The following is a 24,747-nucleotide window of genomic DNA, read 5'->3' on the forward strand; positions in this document are numbered from 1 at the left end:
GTTGGAAGTTCAGGAACATTTGGAAGGCCCCTAAAATTCCCATCCTTAGTGTAAACAGCACCAATCATACACTCAGCAGTGTATGATTTCAGAACAATTTGCATTTGACATAATTGGGGGTATTTGTACTCCATGAGTGGTATCCATGTAGGTTTATCTGTGTCTCTTATGAGTCACCAAAACTAAAGCAGACCCATACAGAAACTTGAAGAAGTTGACACCACAGACTTTGGCTCCTTCTAGTAAACTGCAGTTACATGTAGGGTTTACAGTACATGTTTCATTATGTGTAGTTTTAGACTGAAGTAAAGCATGGCAATCCTGCCAACTTAGCAGTTCGAAAGCATGTCAAAGTGCAAGTAGATAAATAGGTACCACTCTGGCGGGAAGGTAAACGGCGTTTCCGTGTGCTGCTCTGGTTCACCAGAAGCGGCTTAGTCATGCTGGCCACATGACCCGGAATAAAGCGAGATGAGCGTCGCAACCCCAGAGTCGGTCACGACTGGACCTAACGGTCAGGGGTCCCTTTACCTTTACCTTAAAGCATGGCAATATTTTCCCTCACATATTATTAAGGAATAACTACTTATAAAGGCGGTACAGTTAAAACTCAAGAACGTTTCACCCTTCCACTACCGCTAATCAATGATCAGCAAGTTCTCTCAGTCAGAAAAAAAGTTTTGTACACCACGTTTTACTCCCTACTCAATATTCCTTAGCTCTCTGTGTTACAACGTAAGCCCTAGGTTTAGTTAAGTAATAAGACAAAAATCTGTAGAAGAGAGCTGATCAATACATATATTGTGTCAGCTAGAAGAGACATATAAAATAGACCTAGAAATATCCAATTTGTGATTTATTAAAGAATTCGGATAGGACTGCCAGATGTGTTCTGACAGTATAAAAACAAACATAATTAAACTTGTGCCATCTGTAGGCACAATTTTGTGCTCAATACCGTTTCACAGGGTTGAACAGAGAGATGCATGACTGCAACTCTGCCCATGCAGTGGGGAATTTGTCCAGCTTCTTCCAGCTACAGCCTCTTAGTCTTTGCCCTGTGAAAAGCTGCTCTTGAGGGTTGGAAGGCCCACAGGAATAGCACAAGGCATGGCTCAAGGAGGCTGCTCTGGAAATTGATGTAAATTGGGGAGTTTCTGCACAAACAGAATCTGTATCACAGCCATGAGGCTATATACCACAGCACTACTCTTTTCTAAAGTGGAAACAATTAGATGACAAGTTTTTTGTTTTTATAATGAATCAACCCCCATTAGAATTATGAATCAAGAACACGGTGCCCACATACGCCTCCCCTAAAAGAACATTGCAAAGTTAATTCCCTGAAATCGATGTAGGTGAATGCCTCACTTTCTAGTGTCCTACTCTGAGTGCTTCCACTTTGTTCCCAGTTTTATTTTCAACTCTGGCCACACACAACGGATACAAAGCATAAGTACCTGTTACTGCACTGGTTCATGCTCATTCCTGCTATCCTTACTTCTGCCTTTCCATCCCAACTCCTGTTCTCTCCCCACCTCATTGATATTTAGAACGCGAGGTCCTTGGATCAGAAATTTGTCTTTGGTGCTCATTTTTCTCTGTTATGCACAATGCACATGTATTGCAATCAATAATAACAACAATACTCAAAATACCATTGTATGAAAACAGTTATGGTCCACCAACCACAAAAACACTACAATATGTAAGATCATTAAAATAAACACCATTTGCAAGATAAAAATGAAGAGAGATTTAGTAGCCATTGAGGTTCTAGTAGAAAGGCAATTTTAAGGAAACCCCAAAGGTAGTAATTCCCTTTCTCAAATTCAAGAAACATTAATGAAATCCTATTTTTGTTTTCTTAAAAGTAAATTCCATCATAGTTAGTGAGGCTTACTCTCAGGTAAGTGTACATAGGATTGAAGCCTAAATTTAGCCACCACCTCCACCAGCCCAGTTTGGCAGATACCGCCTTTCATAACCTCTTCTCAAAGCTGGCTAATCATAATTTTAGTACTCAGTGTCAACTGTGATCATTAAGCACTTACTGTGTAAATATCACAAGCTTCCTTAGGCATTTGCTTATTTTATTTTTTTTGCAATTCATTAACATGATATTATTTCCCAGCATTAGATTTAGGAGAGAAATCAGTTGCAGTTGTGCAGATTTTTTTGTTCTGTGCCTGGGCATTAAGACTATTTTTGAGATTCCACGCATATACAATCAAAATAGCGGTATTGCTAGACAGATAGTAAAAAAAAGAAGACAACGACGACGACGAAGAAGAAGCGGGGAGGGCAATTTCAATGAAACACAATGTTAGTTCTAATGGACGGATGATTGTGTTTGGTCTTTTGAAACTTTGAAGTATAGGTAAGTCTTGATCACACAAATTAATAAATCCTAAAGCTGGAGTTAACAATAACCATTACACCCAAATTCTGCAGCTTAGCCCAGGCAATTTTTCAAAAGGTCAGGTTGTGAACTGGAGAAGATCAGGGAGGTCCACCGCATAGCTTTGTTGCCAGGCATCTCCCGTCTGGATTGTTGCAGGCATTTATTAGTATTCGTCAGCAGACTCAACAAAGCAAACAAGAAATTCAAGCACGAATAATAAAATGAAAATGCTGCTATATAACCCTTTGTCATTCAGCAAATATGGGACTTTTTAGCTACATTGTTCCTAAACCTGGGTTACTACTTTAATTTTTCTCCACCGGGCTGACTGAGCGAGTAAGCATGTGTGTTAAATGCAGAGCTCCCTTAACAACTGCAGGACTGCCATTTAATCTGTTGGTAGATGGACCACTTCCTGTGGGAATTCTAGCTATGACTTCCAGATCCACCAAATAAATCTCAGATTAAGAATCCAAATGAAACCTGCCTTTGGCAGATAAAAAAAAAATGTCAAGATGGATATAAACAGTAAAATTATAAATTATCTAGGTGCTGCACACTGATTTGATGCGCCGGGTTTTCTTTGTGTGTTGTTTATATTTTACTGCAGTATCACAACTACACAAGGTATTCGTCAAATGTCACACTTTTATAATATTGGAGGCATCATTAAAACTGTTTGGCTAAGGACCTTGAAGTGTTTAAGCAGTAGCTCAAAAGTATATTTGTGCAAAGTAGAAGAATAAATTTACATATCAGCAGCAGCTCATAAGGGATGAGTAAATATTCTGTTTATCTCTCATTGTAATTCAGGTTAGTTTAAATACAGGGCTTCAAGATATCATTACAATCTATATAGATTTATTACATAATTTCCAAACACAGTGCCTGGTGGAGTTTTACTCAGCCAAACTAGTACTTGGGTTTTCTATCTAAACCAGCATTTTAAAAAGGGAAGAAAGTAAGCCTTTCCATTATATATACTATATATATATATATGTATATGTATATGTATATGTATATGTATATGTATATGTATATGTATATGTATGTGTTTATATATATATAGTTACTGTGACACCTGGCAGATAACACTCTTATTATATATTTCCTCATCAATTATCCAAATCTTAATTATCTAAATTTCCTTTTTATGTGGAGCAAGGTCATGTCCCGGCATACCCTTTAATTAAACAGAAATCCTCTTTGTCACCCAAATTTATTCAGGTATTAATGCCAATATGATAAATTTTATAATTTAAAATGGAAAAATTAGACAACCACACCAACCACACACACACACACACACACACACACACATGCCCCCTGCCTTATTGAAATAGCATACCTTTAAAGTACTTGTTTTATTTTTTTAGCCTGCATCACAATAACATTAAGGCCACTTTAGGCAATAATGAGCTGATAAACGTCATTCTCTGGAAAACGGTACATTAAACATGCAGGCAAAATCTTTGATAATCTCATTTCATCTCTGATGCATCCCCCTGGGGGACATGAACTGGTTTTTAATGAAAAAAATGGTTATGTCTTTGCTCATCATACCTGTAGTAAGGCTGGCCTGGGCTAAATTTAAGCTTTACACTTCTTGATAATAAAACTCTATCCAAAAATGTTTATAAGCAAAGCAATGGCCAGACATTTGCAGTACTTGTGATAATTTCCCTAAACCTTATTTGGAAGATACCTGACAACTCCAAAAAGCGTACAATACTGGCAACGCAAAGCCATGGAGTCCAAGCGGTAAACACCAAATTATATTAAAGTTGAAGAAATACAGCATTAAGGGATGCCAACTCGCCTTTGAGAATGAACAGGGGTACTTAGCAGTCACTGCTCTCCTTTTTCAATATACTGTATCGGTTTTCAACAAATCAAATCAAACCTCAAGAGATAGGTACTCGGTTGCTCCGTCAAGAAGGAACTTATGAGTTAGATGCGAGCAGCTTCTTCTTTTTTAAGTCCTCACAGTATTGCTTATGTCAAAGTATTCAAAAAAAAATTGAGGAAGAAGGGAAAAAGAAAAAGCTGTGAAGAGAGTGGTCAACTTAGTATTTAACTTAAAAAATATTGAATATAGTTGCCTTTGCTCTTCATCCTTCAGGTTTTTGGTTGTTGTTTTTTTACATTTGTATACACCAAGTATCACTTATATTCACTGATCCATAATGGCCGCTCAGCCCATCCATAAAAGGTGGGTGGCGGTTGTGACCCGGCGTATGAGCTCCTTCACCTCCCTGTGTAATAAAAAAATTAAGGTCTCATTCTCATATATATATATATATATATATATATATATATATATATATATATATGGTAAAAAGACCCCTGACCATTACCATTAGGTCCAGTTGTGGCCGACTCTGGGGTTGTGGCGCTCATCTCGCTTTATTGGCAGAGGGAGCCGGTGTACAGCTTCTGTACGGCCAGCATGACTAAGCCGCTTCTGGCGAACCAGAGCAGCGCACGGAAACGCCGCTTACCTTCCTACCGGAGCGGTACTTATTTATCTACTTGCACTTTGACGTGCTTTTTTTTTAAAAAAAATATTTTATTAAGGATTTTCTTGTTTTACAGAAGTGTAGTGCCTTGTATTTTTTTTCTTTCATGTAACATTTTTACAAATCTGTTTCATTTGTTGAGGCATTAGGGGGAGAAGAAAAAAGAAAAGAAAAAAGAAAGGGGGGGTGGAGAAAGGGATGGGGGTGGGGTCGGGTGGCGGTGTTTCTATTATGTTTAATGTATGTAGAGTTTGGTGTCAGCGTTGCTTGTGTTGTTCAGTTGTGTTCCTTTGGTGGTGAGAGAGGTTGGGGTTGGCCTAGGGTGTGATTGTTTGCTTGTGATTGGTTGTGGTGATCTTTGTTTTCGTGTGTGAGTGAGGTGGGTGGGTGTTTTGGATCAGGTTAGCCATATTGATTTGTATGCTGTTGGTGGATTATTGTCATTGTCCTGTTGGGCTGTGTATGTGATAAAGGGGAGCCATACCGGGGTGAAGGCGTCTTCTTCTGTTTGTCCCCGTGTCAGTTTCAGTTTATTAGTTAATTTTTCTAGTAGGGCTGTTTCCCATACTATTTGGTACCATTGGTCCATGCTTACTCCTGACAGGTCTCTCCAGTGTCTGGTTATGGTGTTTCTGGCTGCTGAGAGCAGGTGGGTTATGAGTTCTTTGTGGTGTAAATGGGCATTGTTGTCTTGGAAGATGTTTAGTAGGGCCAATTCTGGGGTGATGTCTATTACTTGCTTAGTTATTTTACATATTTCTTGTATGGTTGTCCAGAATAGTTGGATTTTGGGACACTCCCACCACATGTGGAGGTATGTGCCTGTGGAGGTGCACCCTCTCCAGCATTTTGGTGAGGTTCCTGGGTGTATTAGCGCTAGTTTCCTTGGTGTTAGGTACCACCTGTAGGTGAGTTTCAGTGTGAGTTCTTTTCTTTTCGTTGATATGGATTTAAAGGGGGGTTTAGACCACATTCTGGTCCATTGAGTGGGGTTAATCTCATAGCCTATGTCATTCTCCCATTGTTTTTTGATTGCGTCTAGGGGATTTGCGGGATTTTGGAGTAGTATTTTGTATATTGCGGGTACCGTCCCTTTACCGTTTCCCTTTGTTGTTAGGAGGAGGTTTTCGAAGGTTGTCAGGGGCCTAGTTGCTGCTGATTTTACTGTTGGGTTGTTTAAGAGGGCATGTAGTTGGTGTTGTGTTAACCAGGGCATTTGGGTGTCTTCTAGTTTGTCTTGTATTTCTTGTGTTGACAAGGGTTTGTTATTTTTATAAAAGTCTATTAGGTGATATAAGCCTTTGGTTCACCAGGTTTTTATCTTGAGGTTTTGTGTTGCATGGTGGAATAATGGGTGGTAACTTTGACGTGCTTTCGAACTGCTAGGTTGGCAGGAGCTGGGACCAAGTAATGGGAGCTCACCCCATCGTGGGGATTTGAACCACCGACCTTCCGATCGGCAAGCCCTAGGCTCTGTGGTTTAACTCACAGCGCCACCCGCGTCATATATATATATATATATATATATATATATATATATTTCATAAATGTACCAATCTAGCACGTACATCGATATGTGGACCACATGTCTGGAGCAGCACAGGAAGACCGCCCTGAAACCATTTTGACTCCCAAACTGATGAAATGTTTTCTCTGCAAGGAGGGAGAGGGTGAGGGAACCTTCCCATTGTCTCAGGAATTAAGTGATCACCATCTCAAAGGAATGGCCAGACTACCAGGAAAGGGAATCAGATAACCTGGCAGACAGGAAAAACAACAACATTCAAATTTATGTTGTAGATCACCTTTTCTGTAATGTAGCTTTGATGTTTGTTGGGGATGGTCTTGGGTTACACCCCTTCTGTGATGTATGTATGATGTATGGAGGGGTGGTCTTGAGCTCCAGGGCAGGGAATTTAAAACGTCTTTATAAGGGCAGGCACACCTTGGTTCTGGGTCCTCCTCCTCTCTCCTGTGTGTGAGGGGAGCACCCTGTTGCAACAGCTTTAATAAAGATCAGGCTTACTAGCTGCTTTGCTTCTCAATATTCTCTGGTTGGCCTCTGTTATTTTCTCCTACCGATGGAGAACCTACAAAGGACTCTATAAAGGGCTCTTGCATACCCCATAAGGGAATAAGGGCAGATTTTGTTTACAACACCTGGAACATGCCAGTTTCCCATGCGGCCGTTGGCTCGCACCCCCTGGCCGTAGTGGAGCATCACAGGTCACCCACCAGACCCTGTTTTGAATCGTGCCTATCCGTGGTGGCCTGGGGGACGTGCTCAGGGAACGGACATGGAGTGGTAGTTTTCTCTCTGGTCCGCTTCCAGACCATAGAGAACTGGCCGGTGCTGTTCGCTGCAGCCCAAGCCACTCCCACCACTGCATATGTAAATAGAGAGAACTGTGGGCCCTTCTCTTCTTTTATGTAGTCATTGCAGTTTTGGATGAGAGGCAGAAAGGACTTTAGAGTTCTGAAAACAGGGGCAAATGGCTTTTCTCCATATGAAATGGACATATGAATTGTAGCAGGTTCTTGCTTTCTAATGACAAATAAAAACATCAGAAGAAACTAATGGAGTCATGTTTATAGGTTTTACGACATTCTGCAAGAAAAAGAAGAAATTACTGCGAAGGTTGTGAGTTCCTAGATCAGGGTAGCCAACCTGCTCCCCTCTCCATGTTGTGAACTCCTCCTGATGCTGTGGACAACAATTCCTACCGTCCGTGGCTATTGGCACTGCTGCCTGGGGCTTATGGGAGTTGTAGTCGGAAACAGCGGGAGGGCACCATGTTGACCATCACTAGTAACAGAATATAACCCATTCTATATGAACTGTTTGCTACTCCTCACCAGAATTCCAGCAACCATAAATCTTTTTCTGGCAGAAAATGTTTGAGCAACAACTTGGATGGAGAAACTGAGATGAAAGCAGCTTGCTTTATTCTGCAAACAACCGTCAAGATGAGCCTCTGCCAAGTTTGTGCAGTGATGGCCAACCTTATTGCCATTCAGATGTATAGATGATAGAGAAATGATAGTATGAGAGACAGCTGACAGGATGATCATAACAACACTATCTCCTACTTAAGACTTTACTCGTACCCCTCTAACCCCACTGCCATGAAGGAAAGAAAGAAAAAGCCAGCATCTTGAATAAAGATCTAGCATGGGTTAGAAATGGAAAAAGGGCTGGTGAACAAAGAAAAGATGTTTAAATACACAACACAGTAACTCTTCCATAATACTAAGGGCTAAGCCAATGTGGTACCCTCCAGACATTGCTGGAATCTAGCTCAGATCAGCTCCAGTCAGCATGGCCAATGCTGGGATCCAACATCTGGGCAGCACCACATCAGCTACTCATAGACTGTAAACTCCATGTGCAATTCTTTGAATGAGCCCATTATTTCTGAACTGCAGCTAAACTTAACTGAATAAAATCCTTACTCCAGCGGGGTTGGGGGTGGGGGAGAAATCGTAAAAGAATCACAACACAAAAATGAATAGTATTTACAGCTCTAATGCATACTTCCTAAGCCTCCAATGGCCATGACAGATCAGGGATTTTGCAAACTGAACTACTGTACGTTGGAACACAAATATACTGTTGCACGCCACCCCAATCCATGGATGGATTGCTAACAGACTGGATGGGTGGCTAACAGATTGAGGTTGAATCCTGACAAGACAGAAGTACTGTTTCTGGGGGACAGGAGGCGGGCAGGTGTGGAGGATTCCCTGGTCCTGAATGGGGTAACTGTGCCCCTGAATGACCAGGTGTGCAGCCTGGGAGTCATTTTGGACTCACAGCTGTCCATGGATGCGCAGGTGAATTCTGTGTCCGGGCCAGCTGTCTACCAGCTCCATCTGGTACACAGGCTGAGACCCTACCTGTCTGCAGACTGTCTTGCCAGAGTGGTGCATGCTCTAGTTATCTCCCACTTGGACTACTGCAATGCACTACCTGTGAAGGTGACCCAGAAACTGCAACTAATCCAGAATGCGGCAGCTAGACTAGTGACTGGGAGTGGCTGCCGAGACCATATGAAAGACCTACATTGGCTCCCAGTACGTTTCCGAGCACAATTCAAAGTGTTGATGCTGACCTTTAAAGCCCTAAATGGCCACCATACCCGCAGCCTTGGATTCAAACAGAACTCAACAATCTCTCTCTCTGTCCAGCTTGCTGCTTTGCTTCTAGCTCACATCACTACAAACTCTCTGCTCCAACTCAGCCTTATTCCTTCTAACTATCATTGAGTTGGGGGAGGGGCCCCACTGATTTGACATCTTGCATAGATCCACTTCCTTTGTTCCCCTTGGTGGCCCATCACCTGGGCAATTACCTTATCCAGAAACTAGCCTGGTTTACATTTTAACACTTGCTGGATTCCAGTGGTTAGAAGGCTCTCACCATACAGCCTACTCCCCCTATAGCTCATAACACTATTATCCCATATTGTTCCTTAATGGTGTGAAGAACGTTCTCTATCTATCAAGGTAATTTCTGTTTTGTTTTACACAGTCAAAAAACACAAAATGCACATTCCATTGCAAAAATTTGGAATTCTATAAACAAAAGGATAACTCATATTGGCCAATTGATTATGTGGCCCACTGTGTGTAAGGACATACCAAGATGTTACAGTAATCTGGTACTATTTAATGTATAAGTCGCAGAACTTGCAAATGGTCTCTTTGAAAGAATTAACCTTTTGAACCTTTCTTAGGGTATAGTGACCCCTAAAGGTACTAAAGTTGAACTGGCTACAGAGGTTCTAAAATGTAATAGAATGAATACATATTTGTTGCTGGCTGTGAAAAGAGGAGCCTGAAGGACACCTTCGGATTTTGTTAGTTGCAGTGGTCCAGTTTCCTCTGAGCCACATCCCAGAAACCTTGATCTGGCAATAACGGAAAAGGAATTCAACAAGTGGGTATAGTGACCATTCATGAAACAGCCATAAGTCAAGGAAACATTTCCTGTGGAGATCAGGACAACCAACCCCATTGCCAACTACAAAAAAGGAAACTCATGCCACAACAGTCAACAGTCTGCATAATAGTTAGGATGGCTTCCCAAAGGAGATTTCTTTCTTTCTTTCTAAAAATCACCTGCGATATTCAACATTTAACCCACTTCCCCAGAAATTCTCTATGTTTTATGCTTTGTGGACCCATTTCATGAGTTGTTGTAAAAACAGAGCAGTTGGGTGATGAACTCCAGTCCACAGGTTGGATGTGGCCTTCTAGGCCTCTTTCCTTCCAGTCTTTGGCACTCTCCCCAAAGCACCCTTCCTCTGTGCCCTCCTTGAGTGCTTCTGTCTGGCTATAACATCTCATTGAACTGTGATAATGCCCCTTGATTGCCGGGATGGAGAAATTTGTAGAGAAATCTCTGGCCTTTGAATGGCTGGAATATAGCCTACTGTACAAAGGTAAACAAAATCACATCAATGGCTCTACCCACTGATGCTTCTGGCTCTCCCTACCTCTGGCAATCAGCCCCTGAAAGTTTTCAACCCCCTGGGGGCTGAAAAAAGGGTTCCCTATTTGAATAGTAGAATATGCAGGGCGCTGGGCTTGCTGCTTCACCTTGTCTAGATTCCAGCCCTTAACACTTCTCCTCCATCCTGTTCACTCATAAGAGGGTCCAAATGACATTTAGGAAACGGCCCTCCTTCTACATTCATACAAGCGCCAGAGAGAGTGAAGCTCTGCAGAAGAGAAATGGCCAAGGAGAAGGGTGATGAGAGAAACCCCTTTCTTAGGAGAGTTTAAGTGGAAAGTTAGATATATGCGGGAGGAGGAGAAAGTCCCTTCAGGACTGAGACTGAGGCAGCACAAAGCACTGGGACATATACACACACAAGTGTGAATGTAATGTGATTCTAACTAGGGATTTTCTGATCTGCTATGTTCTTGTGTTGCTTGTTGGAAGCCGCTCACAGCTGTGGAGTAAATGACATTTACTACTACTCCTTCTTCCTTCCCTATACAACACTGACTCTTCTGCCACAAGGGACCCCGGTAGACAGATCAGAAGGCTCCTGGTTTGAATCTTGGTCAACTCAGAATCCAGTTTCTAACCAAAAATGTCAAGTTCCCTGCCTCCAGCCTGTTTCCCAGTGCAGTTTTATGTTTGAAGAACTCCACACTCCTCCTTGCTTTTTAATCTTTCCTTTTTAGCACATTACATTTAACTGCTTATTAAATCAAATCGAAGCAAACAAGATGGCTGCTCTGGCTACTGGCTCTCTTCAGTTTGTATGGGATTAGAACTAGGCAATGCTGTTGCTAGCCTGTAACTTCTCCATGCCTGCAGCTTGGTTTTGGTTTTATGAGGAGAAACAGGAAGCTGATGCTTTTCAGAGCCTGTAATTTAGAGCTGCTAGGTCAACCAGAGATGCACCTAAAATAATAGTACAAAAAGGGTTTTCTGTTTGTAATTTTGATTAAAGTGGATATTCTTCATAGAGAATGAAATCAGTCAATCACTTTGATATTGACTCAAAAGCTGGTGGTGATAGGAAGAGTGGATGAATTGCTAGTGTTGATGTACTTTCACTGCTTCCTTGGAAACTAGAGAGAGATGGGCGTAGTGCAATTAACCGTGAAGTGTACCTCTACTGAACCACCAGTACGGCTCTCCAATGCTAAAAGGGAGGCAGGTCTCCTCTTGCATTATTTTGCATTCATAAAGATGTTCTAAACCCTTTCAGGAAAAAGAAAAGCGGCAAGACAAGGAACAGCACATGCAAAGAAATGCAACATATGCCTCTTTCTCTCTCTCTGCACCCATGATCCATTTGCCAAGGCTGCACATGTGGACCTCTCATGGCCCAGATGCAGTTGAACTGACCTTTGGAAGGGACAATGGGGCGTCTGCACATGCCGTGGGTAGTTCCTCCCAGCTGATACCGCATTTATTTACTTGCTTACTGTCTGCACTTACAACCCACCCTTCAACAAATGGTTGCAGTAATGTCATAATTAAAAGAACTAGAGCTTACACTAATGTCAGAAACTAAAACTGCAAACAACTAATGACAACAAAGAACAAAACAGAACAGCTAGGCACAGCAATTTCTTTTGTTAATCACGAGTTCCATACAGATGCTGAAGGTCCTCGTGTTTCCGTGTATGTGTCTCTGCCTAAGCATTCTGGGGGGCCACACTGTTTGGCGTGAGCCTCCTGACCAGCTTACTGCCTCCAGCTCTGCTCCTGAATCTGAACTGGAAGGAAAAGAGTGCTGGGGGGAGGGCCTACTCTTTTGTTATCAAGGGCAAGGCAGCCAGAACTGCTGCCAACGTTGGCTATAATTTTCAGAACCGTAACTTTCAGAACTCTTGCTCAAGTTGCAGCATTGAATGGTAGAGCAACTCTCCACGATACGGGCGATAAGTAAGGCTTAATTCACTTAAAGCTATGGTTTTTCCAGTAGTGATGTATGGAAGTGAGAGCTGGACCATAAAGAAGGTTGATCGCCATAGAATTGATGCTTTTGAATTAAAGTGCTGGAGGAGACTCTTGAGAGTCCCATGGACTGCAAGAAGATCAAACCTATCCCTTCTGAAGGAAATCGGCCCTGAGTGCTCACTGGAAGGACAGATCGTGAAGCTGAGGCTCCAGTACTTTGGCCACCTCATGAGAAGAGAAGACTCCCTGGAAAAGACCCTGATGTTGGGAAAGATGGAGGGCACAAGGAGAAGGGGACGACAGAGGACGAGATGGTTGGACAGTGTTCTCGAAGCTACCAGCATAAGTTTGACCAAACTGCGGGAGGCAGTGGAAGACAGGAGTGCCTGGCGTGTTCTTGTCCATGGGGTCACGAAGAGGTGGACACGACTAAATGACTGAACAGCAACAAATTCACTTGGAACGGCATGAAGCAAGGAAGCCTACAGGAGTAAGATGCAAGGAAAATGGATTGACAGCATGGATAATGCAGCTAGGACACACGTCTAGAGTTTTTCTTTCTAGAATTGAAGGCATAGTCCCTCTCCCCAATTGGCAATGGGACTGCAATGCATGGGGAGGGAAAGCTTAGCTGTTTCCTCAGCAGCCATGATTCCAATACAGTCGTACCTTGGTTGTCAAATAGCTTGGTACTCGGACGTTTTGGCTCCCGAGTGCCGCAAACCTGGAAGCAAGTGTTACGGTTTGCAACGCCTGACGCGGCTTCCGATTGAGTGCAGGAAGCTCCTGCAGCCAATCAGAAGCTGCATCTTGGTTTTCGAACCATTCCGGGAGTCCAATGAACTCCCGGAACGGATTAAGTTTGACAACCAAGGTACGACTGTAAATATTGTTTCCTGCCCCCCTCCCCCGCCACAGTTAACCTCAGGGGGGAAAGCTCCCATTCATACCATTGGGAGCTCTCCCACCACCAGCAAACTGCACCATAGGACATATACTCACTGTCAAGATCAGGGCTCAGCAAAATTTTCAGCAGGGGGCCGGTCCACTGTCCCTCAAACTTTGTGGGGGGCCGGACTATATTTTTTTGGGGGGGGGGAATGAATGAATTCCTATGCCCCACAAATAACCCAGAGATGTATTTTAAATAAAAGCACACATTCTACTCATGTAAAAACATGCTGATTCCCGGACCGTCCACGGGCCAGATTGAGAAGGTGATTGGGCCGGATCCAGCCCCTGGGCCTTAGTTTGCCTACCCATGGTCAAGATCATGGCTGCAAAGGGTTAAACTCCCCCCCATCCCACACACTGAAGCCCCAATGCTAATACCTCCCCCTATCCGTAATTACAGAAAGAAAACTCAGGCGTGCTTCCTAGCCGTTGTGCAATTAGGATAGCAGTTCGGCCCTCTGCTATGTATATATTATCCTTACAGACAAAACAAAAGGTCTGGTTTAAAAGGAACATGCTTGCAGTTACATCACTTAACAGAAAAGAAGTGAACTTTTTTAAACAGTCACTTTTACCTACCAGCAAGAACAAATGCATTCCATCCAGGCATTGCCTAGCATTGGCATAGCCCCTGGGGTTATGTATCAATACCTCAGAAGTCCTTACCTTTTGACCAGTCCTCCATTTGTATTTCTGAACTTGTTTGATCTGGCAAGGTCTCCGCGTCTTGCTCCAAGACTTCAGAGCTAAAGTAAAGCCAAGTCTAGATAAATAAACGTAAAACAATATATCAGAACACACCTATACCTTGCCCTTATTTGTCAGGGAATTTACAAGACAAATGACTCAAAAAAAATGTTTATAATAGGACAATAAAACCTGTTTATTTTAACAGGTGACATTAAATTGACTTTCACAGTAAAAGATATTTTTGTTCACACTTTCAGTTTAGATAGATTTATTCTGTTCTCTGTTGAATTTAATGATGGTGTTGAGAAACATATTAGTCCTCAAAGCCTGATCCTGGCAACAGTTATTACAAAATAGAATGAGTAGGTCCAGGAAAGCAAATATGATTACTTTTTTCTTGGTCTGCATTACCAGTGGTAGTGAATGCAGGATTAGGTCATGTCAAGGTTTTGCTCTGCGTAATCCTTAGGTATATATGCAAGTATTACAGAGAGAAGGTTCTCACAATATTTTCAGATTCGTATTAAGATACATAAATCACCACGTTAACATTTTTAATTTGTAAGTATAGTATGTTCATTAGAGACAATGTGGAATTACAGTTATTATGCCTGCATTATCACAGTTTTGTGACTTTTTGGTTGGTCTTAATAAAGGTATTACCCAACCATGGGTTTTGGAAAGTTTTTCCCTTTCCTGGTCCAACATGGCTACCCTTGTTCTTCATGTTTCTTATAAGAAGAAAATTTACTTCTTAGGAACCCCAGACGGCCATAAAATGAAATAAAATGAGAAACCTAGCCACCATGTGGTTATCAAGTTCAAAATAAGGAACAAGAACACTTAAAAAAAATTATAGATAAGTAGCTTATACTGTATAGCCTGTACTTGATTCAGCTCTAAGAATACACAGTGAAAGCAAGATGAGAGATTTTAAGGGACTTTCTTCTCAGGAGTGAGAGAGAATATTACCTCAGACCCTGAAGTCTGAATTCCTTACAAAAAGTCCTCAAATGAAGCTGTAACTTTGGCTTTTTCAGTTCTGTGTAACTCTGTTGATTTGGGGTTGGCAATCCCCCCCCCCCCCCATATAAGTTCCTCATTTACTTTTGGATTAGCTGGAAATATAGAAGGTTATTATTAATATCAAAGAAATGTGTTTTAAGTCAATGAAGTCTTTCCTCTACATATTGCACAAAAAGGTCCATAATAATTGCAGTCTTTTAATAAGGTATTCATATAGCAAGAGATGAAGAAAATACAGTCTTTAATAACCTCTGGAGTATTTTAAAACATGTCTTAGGGCCTTAATGTGCCTAGTAATATACTATTTAAAACCACAATTTTATCCCTCCACAATATACAGTCATACTTCCCCGCCATTTACCCAGCTAATGAATGCCAGCAATTAGTAAAATGTAATCCCACTGCACAATCAGTTTAATGCTTTTAGCACTCAGAAAAGTAAACACCAAATTAATACTGCTCAAGCCATATCAGATCCTACTTGGAAGCAAGCAATTATAGTTCAGCTCCTCAGGTGTAATTAAATGATTGGAATGATTTAGTTCCATAAATGCAAGTTAATTCATAAGCAAGCAACAAATATACTGGGAGTAATTACAAGAAACATTGGCAGTCTGAGCAGGGCATGCTCTTTTATACACCTGGTATAGGAAAATGCTGCCCTCTCCTGGATATTGAGTGTGACTATCCACTCCAACAGCCACACTAATGTGAAGTATGGCAAAATGCAAGGTGTGAACACAGGAGAATCTTTGAAGGTTAAAAGTCATTATTGCATTTCACATGCACAAACCATCAACTATGGCAGTAGCCATAGTAGATTGCCAGCAAGAATTACATAAATTACCCACAGCCAGCGTTCATGGGCTTGCAGGGAAATGAGTCTTGTTGATCCGCAATAGAATTAGACCGACAGCTTTATTCACAAAGCACTTCTTACACAAATATAACTTGCTTGGAGAAAATCATTTACAATGTCACGTATAAAGACTATGCAAATGTCTGTTTTGTGGAATGTACACAATTTAGGAAAAGGCTTCCCAAAATATGTTTCCACAGAAATATAGAACTGGCACAGTTATCTTGCATGACGATGGCTGCAATCTTATACCCATTTATAGCTGGGAAGAAGCCGTACTGAACGGAATAGGACTTTCTTCCGAGTAGAGATGAATAGGATTTCACTGCACATTTTTCCCTATGCAGGGATTATATCCTATCCACATTTAAAATAATCCCCCTAACCAACGTGTTAAAGATTTAAGGCTATTCCAGGAAATACAATAGGTTTAATGTAATACAGTCATGAACATATTCTGTTTCTAAAGAGAAAATATATTCTATACAGTCAATTTTTGAAAATACATTAAAAAAAATCTTTAAAACCGCACTGGGAAAACTTACCAGTGCCTTCAGTTATATATCTATAATCCATAACCAAACATTACTAAATAAAATTATTATCATTAATAATGTTGATGATGAAGGCTGTTAAATAGTGTACACTGAAGATGCTTAATAGTGTACACTGAAAAGGCACACAGATTGCAATAACTTATTTTCAGAGTACAACACGCATTACAATCTAGTTCAAGTTAGTTAAGACCCACTGAAGTGAACAAGTTATTTGTGACTAACTTGATATCAATGAGGCTTAAGTGCGACAAATTTTAGCTGCATTGGGGCTACGTTGTAATTTTAATCACAGTTAAATAATTTCTGTTGGTGTTGATTGAATCAGGAGTTTTCTTTGACAGCTGCCTTCAGATACCGTAAAATTATAATAATTATCTTCAGAACCAATATTATTTAGTTTACAGTACTGCGGTAAAGTGAGAAGGAAATAAGCTTTATATATCTGTGAAACCACATACAGCCCTCCTCTGTACAGACATCACTAATGTGTCAGTGTGTTTTTGAAGCTTTAAACAAATCAAGAACATAAACACACTTAGATATTTGTTTACATCAGCCACCAGACACTGCAATTTGTGTAAAAAGCATAAACATATATAAGCATAACTAAGCATTGCCAAATTATACAAATTAAAAGATACTAGAGTATACCACCCTCTCTTAACAGACAGAAGCAAATGAAAGGTTATGTTAAACAAACAATGATATGGAATTTGAATCACAACCCTGAGTCACTTTTAAGACTTTGTGCTTTAGTCTCTCCATGGATGCTTTTTTTCTTTTTTGCAACAAAACATGCTTATCTTATTAATCTTTAAATGTTTTTAAATAACCCTTGTAGATACGAATTCAATTATTTTATTAGAAGACATATTATTAATTTTAAAATGTACAGCACATTTACTTTGCCCTTTAATGCCATGGTCTTATTTTTCTATTCAAATCTTGTACACTGTAAGTTAATTGCTTTTGGAAACTACTTATTATTCATGTAAAAATTAATGTGCCAATGTGTTTAAATCCTTTTAAATGACCATTCATGCATCCTCCCCGTTTAAGTACCGATGAAATCTGTCAAAGATATCAGTGCAAGATGGTTTTAAAGAAAGTTCCAATAAAGATTTCCCCCCCTGCTAATATAAGATTTTCATTTTCACCAACTTTACTTGAATTCCATTAATTTTTTAAGCTGCTTTTAATAAATTCACCAAGTAAAATTTTTTAGGCCCCATAGTCTGTCATTTGTGTTCCAGCTGACTCTATGAATATTAATAACAGTGTTATCCTGATTAAATAGGCTTCATATGAAATCCCTGTGAATCCTATAGCTCAGACATCTCATTTTTTCCAACTCTTTATGAATTTGGATTCAGACATTATGCTGGAAGAAATCTTTAATAACAGATCTACTGGTACATTTCTGTATTCTTAAGCAAGAACGAGATCTTCTCATAATTCAAACAATTAAAAGAAACACGTCTACATCTTAAGGTTTCAGGCTTTCTGTAAATACACACAACACATCTTAACTCTAATGGAAACTTCAGCATTTTCAGAACAAAGGACTTGGTACCTATTAAAAAGTAATACTCATGTCTCTCCCAATACGCACCTTATTTGGTCTTAATTCATAGGTGCTTTGCAGTTACAAACATGTGATTAGATAGAGGAGACCTTCAGGTCTCGTTGCAAGAAGATGCATCGGATTCAAACCCAAGACTTGGTACACATATGTCTAGCTTGTTTTTATATATTTTTAATGAAATTAAGTAGCAGTTTACCAAAACCTCGTTCAGCAATAGCTTTAACCAAAGGCAAAGCATAAGCATTTCCAGGGACCTCTCCAGGAAAAGAGTGAAATATTTTTAAAAAATAGTCACAGGACCTGACCTCATCTGAGAGGAGGATAGTGTTGAGAGACTGCCGCCTGATTATAATGTGGGTAGGCAATCACTACAGATTTGCCTTAAAGCAAGCAGGGAACCGTTCCTTAGCTCAAGAGCTGCATCCCTTGGGCTCACCCATCTGAGAAACACTTCCTGGTGGTTGGCAAGGTCAAAAAAGGGTGTGTGACCAAAGTGGGAAGGGCTAAATCTGGTATATACATACGCCACACCCAGACAACACAGAGGGAATAGAGAGGAAGACCAGGGTCTGATGACTGGCAGTTCCCCCACCATCTTACAGCTAAGCCTGATTTGAAGAGGAAAAAAGTATGTTACGATTTCTTTATGGCACAACTGGGCAACCTGCAGCCTGACCCAGTTTTATGTGGCCTCTAACATCCCCTGAAGTCGCCCCATTTCCCCACCCCATCTAAATTGCTTCTTGCCTGTTAGCTTCCTACTTTTCCTGACGTCTAAAAATATTTTGTCACTCTTTCTATGACGTTTCAGAGCAAATGAAAAAGGACATTTCATTTGATAAAAAATAATGGATCGTTTTTAAAATCCAGTTTTTCTTGGAGACAAAAATTCCCAAACCACCAAGTTATAAATGTAATATATATTGCATCTATGAAACTTCCACTTTCTTTACCAAACAGTAGTTATAATCACTGGCTGCACTAAAAAAAAAAAAAAAAAAGTTATTACCATAGCTTTCCGTGTATAACACGCCCCCTGTTTTGGGGGAACTCAAAATTAAGAAAATGGGGGGGGGGAGATTCCCCAAAGTTGTTGAGCTTTTTGGGGCAAGGATTGCCCACAGTTGTTGAGGTTTTCTCAACAACACATTGCCACAGCAACCTAAACTCTGTCCCACCATCGAATCCATTGAGTTTTACTTCTGAGTAGAGATGGTGGAACATGGCGGTCATTAGTCTGGAGCAGCTAATTCAGAGTGTTCATTGACTGTGTCCACCAGTCCAGCATGGCCCCCTCAATAAATGGTAGATCGTGTCCTTCCTAAAAGAGGGCATGTGTTGCGGTGAGATCTGGAGACTGATCTCTTGGTTGTGGGTGGGTCCACTGGATAGCCACAACACCCGATTGGTAGGTTCCTCGATGCTGGGTTTCAATCTGGCCAATGGGGTTGCAATGTAAACGGATTGAAGGACCTATATAAACCCATGCACGTGACCCAGAGCTTCCTCTTTTGGCTTGTGCATCGGAACATCCGCCCGCCTCTCCCTAATTTTAGGGCCTTTTGTGATTGACCTTGCTATGCCATCGTGTGTCATCTGTCGTTGGGACAGGGGCATGGCATGGATTTTCCCACTTGGCTAATTGGCTGTTGCCATTTGGGTTTCGCCTGCCGCGTAGCAAGTCGTCACAACTTGTAAGGTTGCGGATAAGCACTGGTTCATGTGATAGGGATGGGAGAACGGTCTCTCCATCCCTATGTGAAGTGTATTCCGTTAAAGGAATCCAGGGACTCAACTTGGTTTGGTCAACCCCTGAAAAGGGATTGTGCCCGTGCCTGAATCCAGGGGAGCATTTGGGGAGCGAATAGAGTCTGCTCCCAGACTTTTCACCTTCCTCAGGTGTTCACCCTTGGCTGACCTATGATAGAGCTCTGGGTCAGCGCTACCTGCAAGGGTGTAGGGAGCTGGTCGAACCAGAGTCTATGCAACCACTCACTGTTCTGTAAGAAATAAAGTTGTGGCCTAAATTCTGCCAAAAAACAAAACTAAAATTTGAGTCAAATGTGTCTTTATTTAGGAGCAGCCTTTCTCAACCTGTGGGTCCCCAGATGTTGTTGAACTACAACTCCCATCACCCCTAGCTAGCAAGGCCAGAGCTCAGGGATAATGGGAGTTGTAGACCAACAATATCTGGGGACCCACAGGTTGAGAACTGCTGTTTAGGAGGGAGGTCTTTGGGTCTGAACACGCAATCCACCTTATGGCATAGGATAATCAGTGGGTGTCTCCTTTATGGGGGAGAAAGGCTTTTATTTTTCTGACAGGGTGATTGGAAAGAAAAGCTATCATAGTTTGGAAAAAAGTAAGGGGTGTGTGATGTGAGAGAGAGTGAGAGCGAAACAAGAGTTGTGGTGTAATTGAGAGGAATGGGGGGGGGATAGGGAGGGAAGGAGGGAGAGAGATAGCACAAACTCTGAACTAAAGGCTGAGAGTATTTTGTGGTGTACTGTGCTTCCCTCTTATGTGATGTGGCAGATCTGCTGCGTGGTAAGAACATGTTGGTTGCTTACTTCCAGGCACACTCTATTTATATATATGCAAAATAAATCAACTATAAAAAATGTCATATGTCCCCAGTGATCTCTCTTCCAAAGATCTCTCTTCCAAACGTTTGAGAACTAAGCTGTTCGAAAACCAAGGTACGACTGTAAAACTGAAGTACTGTGTCGCAAAATGATGCATGTCTAAAAAGTGTGCCACCAACATGAAAAGTTTGGAAAGCTCTGTGTTATGGAGACCCCTATACAGTGGTACCTCGGGTTAAGTACTTAATTTGTTCCAGAGGTCCATTCTTAACCTGAAACTGTTCTTAACCTGAAGCAACACTTTAGCTAATGGGGCCTCCTGCTGCCGCCGTAGCATGATTTCTGTTGTCATCCTGAAGCAAAGTTCTTAACCCGAGGTACTATTTCTGGGTTAGCGGAGTCTGTAACCTGAAGCGTATGTAACCTGAGGTACCACTGTACTGTTCATGGACTTCCGGGAGAGAGAAGTGGTGGTTTGGCTGTCTCTCTCTCTCTGTTAGCTCCTGCTGACAGAAAATAATTATGTGGTGATTGATAATAGACAGATAGTATGACTATTAATCACTCTGGAAATAAGGATGATCTGGAAGTTAACCTCAAAACACTTTGATCAAAGTCGTTTTTCCTGGTGGCTAGGAAAGGATATAGAATGAGCTGGCAAACTGAGGAGTTGCCATTGTGCCCAAACACCATGTAGTCACCTTTTATAGGTAAGAAAGATCCACAACTTCTCTATTTAAAAATACTTCTGGGGCAAAGTAAACAGTAACAGCGACCCCTCCATCAGCTGTTGAAAATCTACAATCTACAATCTGAAAATCTGTAAGCACTGTCTTCTGTCATTGAAGAAAAACAGAAAGGAAAAACTGGTTGTTAAAGTGTCTAAAGCAGAGCGAAAAGCCTGATTAAAGGTTGTGGATGATGGAAATCGCTGTGTGAAAAATATTTGATCATTTTTCTGTTTCCTGCCACTAAAGAAGTGAAAAAACTGAAATTAAAGTGGCTATCAGTAGCTGTGGGAAAGGAATTTTTTTTGACATAAGTTGCAGCTGTGATTTTAAGTAATAATAAATGTTAAGATAATAATATCCAGAACATCAAAAGCATCCAGTATGATAAAGGTACTTTTGGATCACCCAATGACTGTTGGTATTGTTCAGCAGTTGATGGCTGAACAATTAAAAATGATCAGATCAATGTTTGATGAAGAAAATGGGCCAAATGCCCTTTTAAAATGTTTTTTTTTAATTGCTGTTTTTTATTTTTATTATGTGTTTTGTGATTTTATATCTTGATTTTATTCTGTGAACCGCCTGAGACCTCTAGGTATAGGGCGATATATAAATTCAATAAACAACAACACAGAAAATGGAAATGGGGAATACTCAGATGCTCCAGACCAAATTGATGAAAAGTTGGCATGACTGGAACATAAAATAGTTAAACTGAAGAAACAGATGGTGATGCTGAAATGGAAATGAGTTCCATTCAAGGATTTGGAGGAGAAGGAGAATGTAAAATCATAAATGGTAAAATGGGGAATTATTTGGATATGGTATTGATGGAACTAAGTGGGGGGGGGGAAGCTTTGGGAAAACTTCAGTCCTGCCCTTCTAGAAGAAAGAAAGTATTCTGAATATGATCTGGAGCAAATTCAGAGAATGATGCTATTAAAGTTATGGTACTCTCTCTAGAAAAAGACTGGGGAAAAAGAGAAATCGAAGGCCCGATGAGGGAGATCAGGATACTATCATAAACACAACAGGAAATGGAAATACAAGAAGTGGTACTAAACATATGGAACTAATCATGAACTAATGGACATATGAGGGCGGGAGATATACATAATTTTGCCCCATTGTGTGATCCCAGTAGAGAGTAATGTCGATGAAAATTAATGGAGGTAAAGTTAAAAGGAAAAATAGGGCTGACATTTATTGATAGAAATAACCATTAGAGAACCCATGTTGGAATTTTCATGGGGAAAAGAAATGAATGATTCTGACACACCTTGACTTAAAAGAAATATTGTTTAACAGAAAGTAGAGAATATGGATGTTAGCATGGACTGGATGTTTTAAATTTTTTTTTTTTTTTAATGTAACAGGCAGATGGAAAATTTGAAGTTTTCTTTTTGTATCTTTTTCTAATGTTTTTGTCTATTTTACTTTATTTCTCTTTCTTTTTTCTGCTTCTCTTCTTTCTTTTTCTTCTTTCTCTTTGGAATCCTATATTTGGGGCTTTTATTCAGGTCCAGAGATTGTATACTCCTGGGGGTGGCAGATGGTCAACGGAGGACCCTGGGTGAGAGACGGGTGAACATTGTGTCCCAAGGTGAGAGGCTGAGAGGAGAAAGGAAAGATCCCAGGTGATAGCTGGGAGGGGCTACTGTCCTCTGTGCGTGGCAAGGGCTAAGAAGTACTTTTAAGTGAGGACTCTCTCAATTTGTATTTTTTTGTAGTTGTAATTTTACTGCAGTATCGGTTCGAACAACAGTAAGGCTGCAGAAACACATGGTAGTTTTAGTTGCAGAAAGGTAGGAGGCTAAATCAAAGCACAGAAATAAGGATAATAAGTGACAACAGGAAAGCAAAGCCACGCGTTTACACACTAATGCCCAGTATTCACTTTGTTCATCCTAAATGAAACTTCAGAGGGAATTAAAGACAAGTGTTCCAGGTCGCTGAAAAAGAAGGAAGAAAGCAATGCCACCCACCATCCCTGCAGCTGCGCCCCCCATTGCTATTTCAGGATGCAGAAGGGGAGCGAAATGGCAAGCAAATGAACCAAGGCTAAAACACGGGAGAAAATCACATTGGACCCAGTGGGCCTTGCTTTTGTGCAACAATGCAGAATAATAGTGTATCCATATTTGCACCCCATGTCCACTGGATATTTTTTAATGAGCAACCTCAAGCTACTAGAATGTTTTTCCAGCTTTCCAACGTACACAAGTTACCATCGCTAGCATGTTGGAGACTGCCTTGATTCTGTTTTTGTCAGTTTGCACACCGTTTTCAGATGTCCATTCCCCCAGGCAGGTGACTTAGGTAAAGGTAAAGGGACCCCTGACCATTAGGTCCAGTCGTGACTGACTCTGGGGTTGCAGCGCTCATCTCGCTTTACTGGCCGAGGGAGCCGGCATACAACTTCCGGGTCATGTGGCCAGCATGACTAAGCCACTTCTGGCAAACCAGAGCAGCGCACGGAAACGCCGTTTACCTTCCCGCTGAAGCGGTACCTATCTATCTACTGGCACTTTGACGTGCTTTCGAACTGCTAGGTTGGCAGGAGCAGGGCAACGGGAGCTCACCCCGTCGCGGGGATTCGAACCGCAGACCTTCTGATCGGCAAGTCCAGCACCACCTCCGTCCCATGGCAGGTGACTTATTTAACCCTAAATTGGCATTTCTCCCTGTTTCAACCCTGCTGCCCTTGTCCTCTCGAAAGCCTCTTGTAACTTCTGGTCATATCCCTCTTCAGTTATGCCCAGTCAAGATCCCTCTGCACACAGTCACATGTGCCCACAGGCCAGAGATTTACCATACTCGTATCTGGAGCACATCAGAAGAGGTTCAGTGCAGAAAATGTAAGTTCACTTAGCTGAATTTACCACAGAATCAAAACAAAGTTTATTACTCCTATTTGAATCAGACATATAGGAAGAGTATATTAAATGTATAAAGTGCTATCTCCATTCTAACATCAACTGATAAGGAAGCAAAAACTAAAAAAAGTACCCCCATTTTCCTGGAGTTAATCAGATACCAGGATCTTTTAAGATATCCTGAAACGTTTTGCCCTAGGCCAAGCTAAACTAAATCACTTAATCTAGGAGGGTACTGCATATAAAAGCAAAGTTAGCTTATAGAATAGTTTCCCCAGGGAACAAACAGCCTGTTTTCTTAGCACTCTTATTCATGCCAAGTTTTGATGTAATGACAAACTCCACCACAAAAGGACTTGCATTTCCACAGAGCTAGAAAAATTTACTGGCAAATCTAAAGGTCAAAAAATTAATAGAAGAAAACTCAACTCAGCCCAGAACAGGTGCTGAGAAGTTTTCACAGCAAAAAGGATAAAAGGTTATAGGCATTTTTTAATGGCTACCTAAAAACAAAAGAATCTGTAGTTCAGACGCA

At 41.1% G+C, this 24,747-nt stretch overlaps 1 protein-coding gene across 4 annotated transcripts in view; it reads right to left on the reverse strand.

The window, feature by feature from the left end:
• The window catches only part of MIPOL1 (mirror-image polydactyly 1), a 191,921-nt gene that overhangs the window by 135,541 nt on the left and 31,633 nt on the right, over positions 1 to 24,747 (reverse strand). For 2 of the 4 annotated variants that reach the window (XM_080978774.1, XM_080978775.1), the window contains exon 2: positions 13,970 to 14,066. In XM_080978774.1, the coding sequence (XP_080834900.1) occupies positions 13,970 to 14,066 (97 nt within the window). Of the gene's footprint in view, positions 1 to 4,223; positions 4,358 to 13,969; positions 14,067 to 14,965; positions 15,062 to 24,747 lie in introns of those variants that run through there. The other 2 variants (XM_080978776.1, XM_080978777.1) reach the window with 2 other exon arrangements.

The sequence above is a fragment of the Podarcis pityusensis genome, assembly GCF_964106645.2.
Source record: "Podarcis pityusensis genome assembly, chromosome: 1".
NCBI classification, from domain to species: domain Eukaryota; kingdom Metazoa; phylum Chordata; class Lepidosauria; order Squamata; family Lacertidae; genus Podarcis; species Podarcis pityusensis.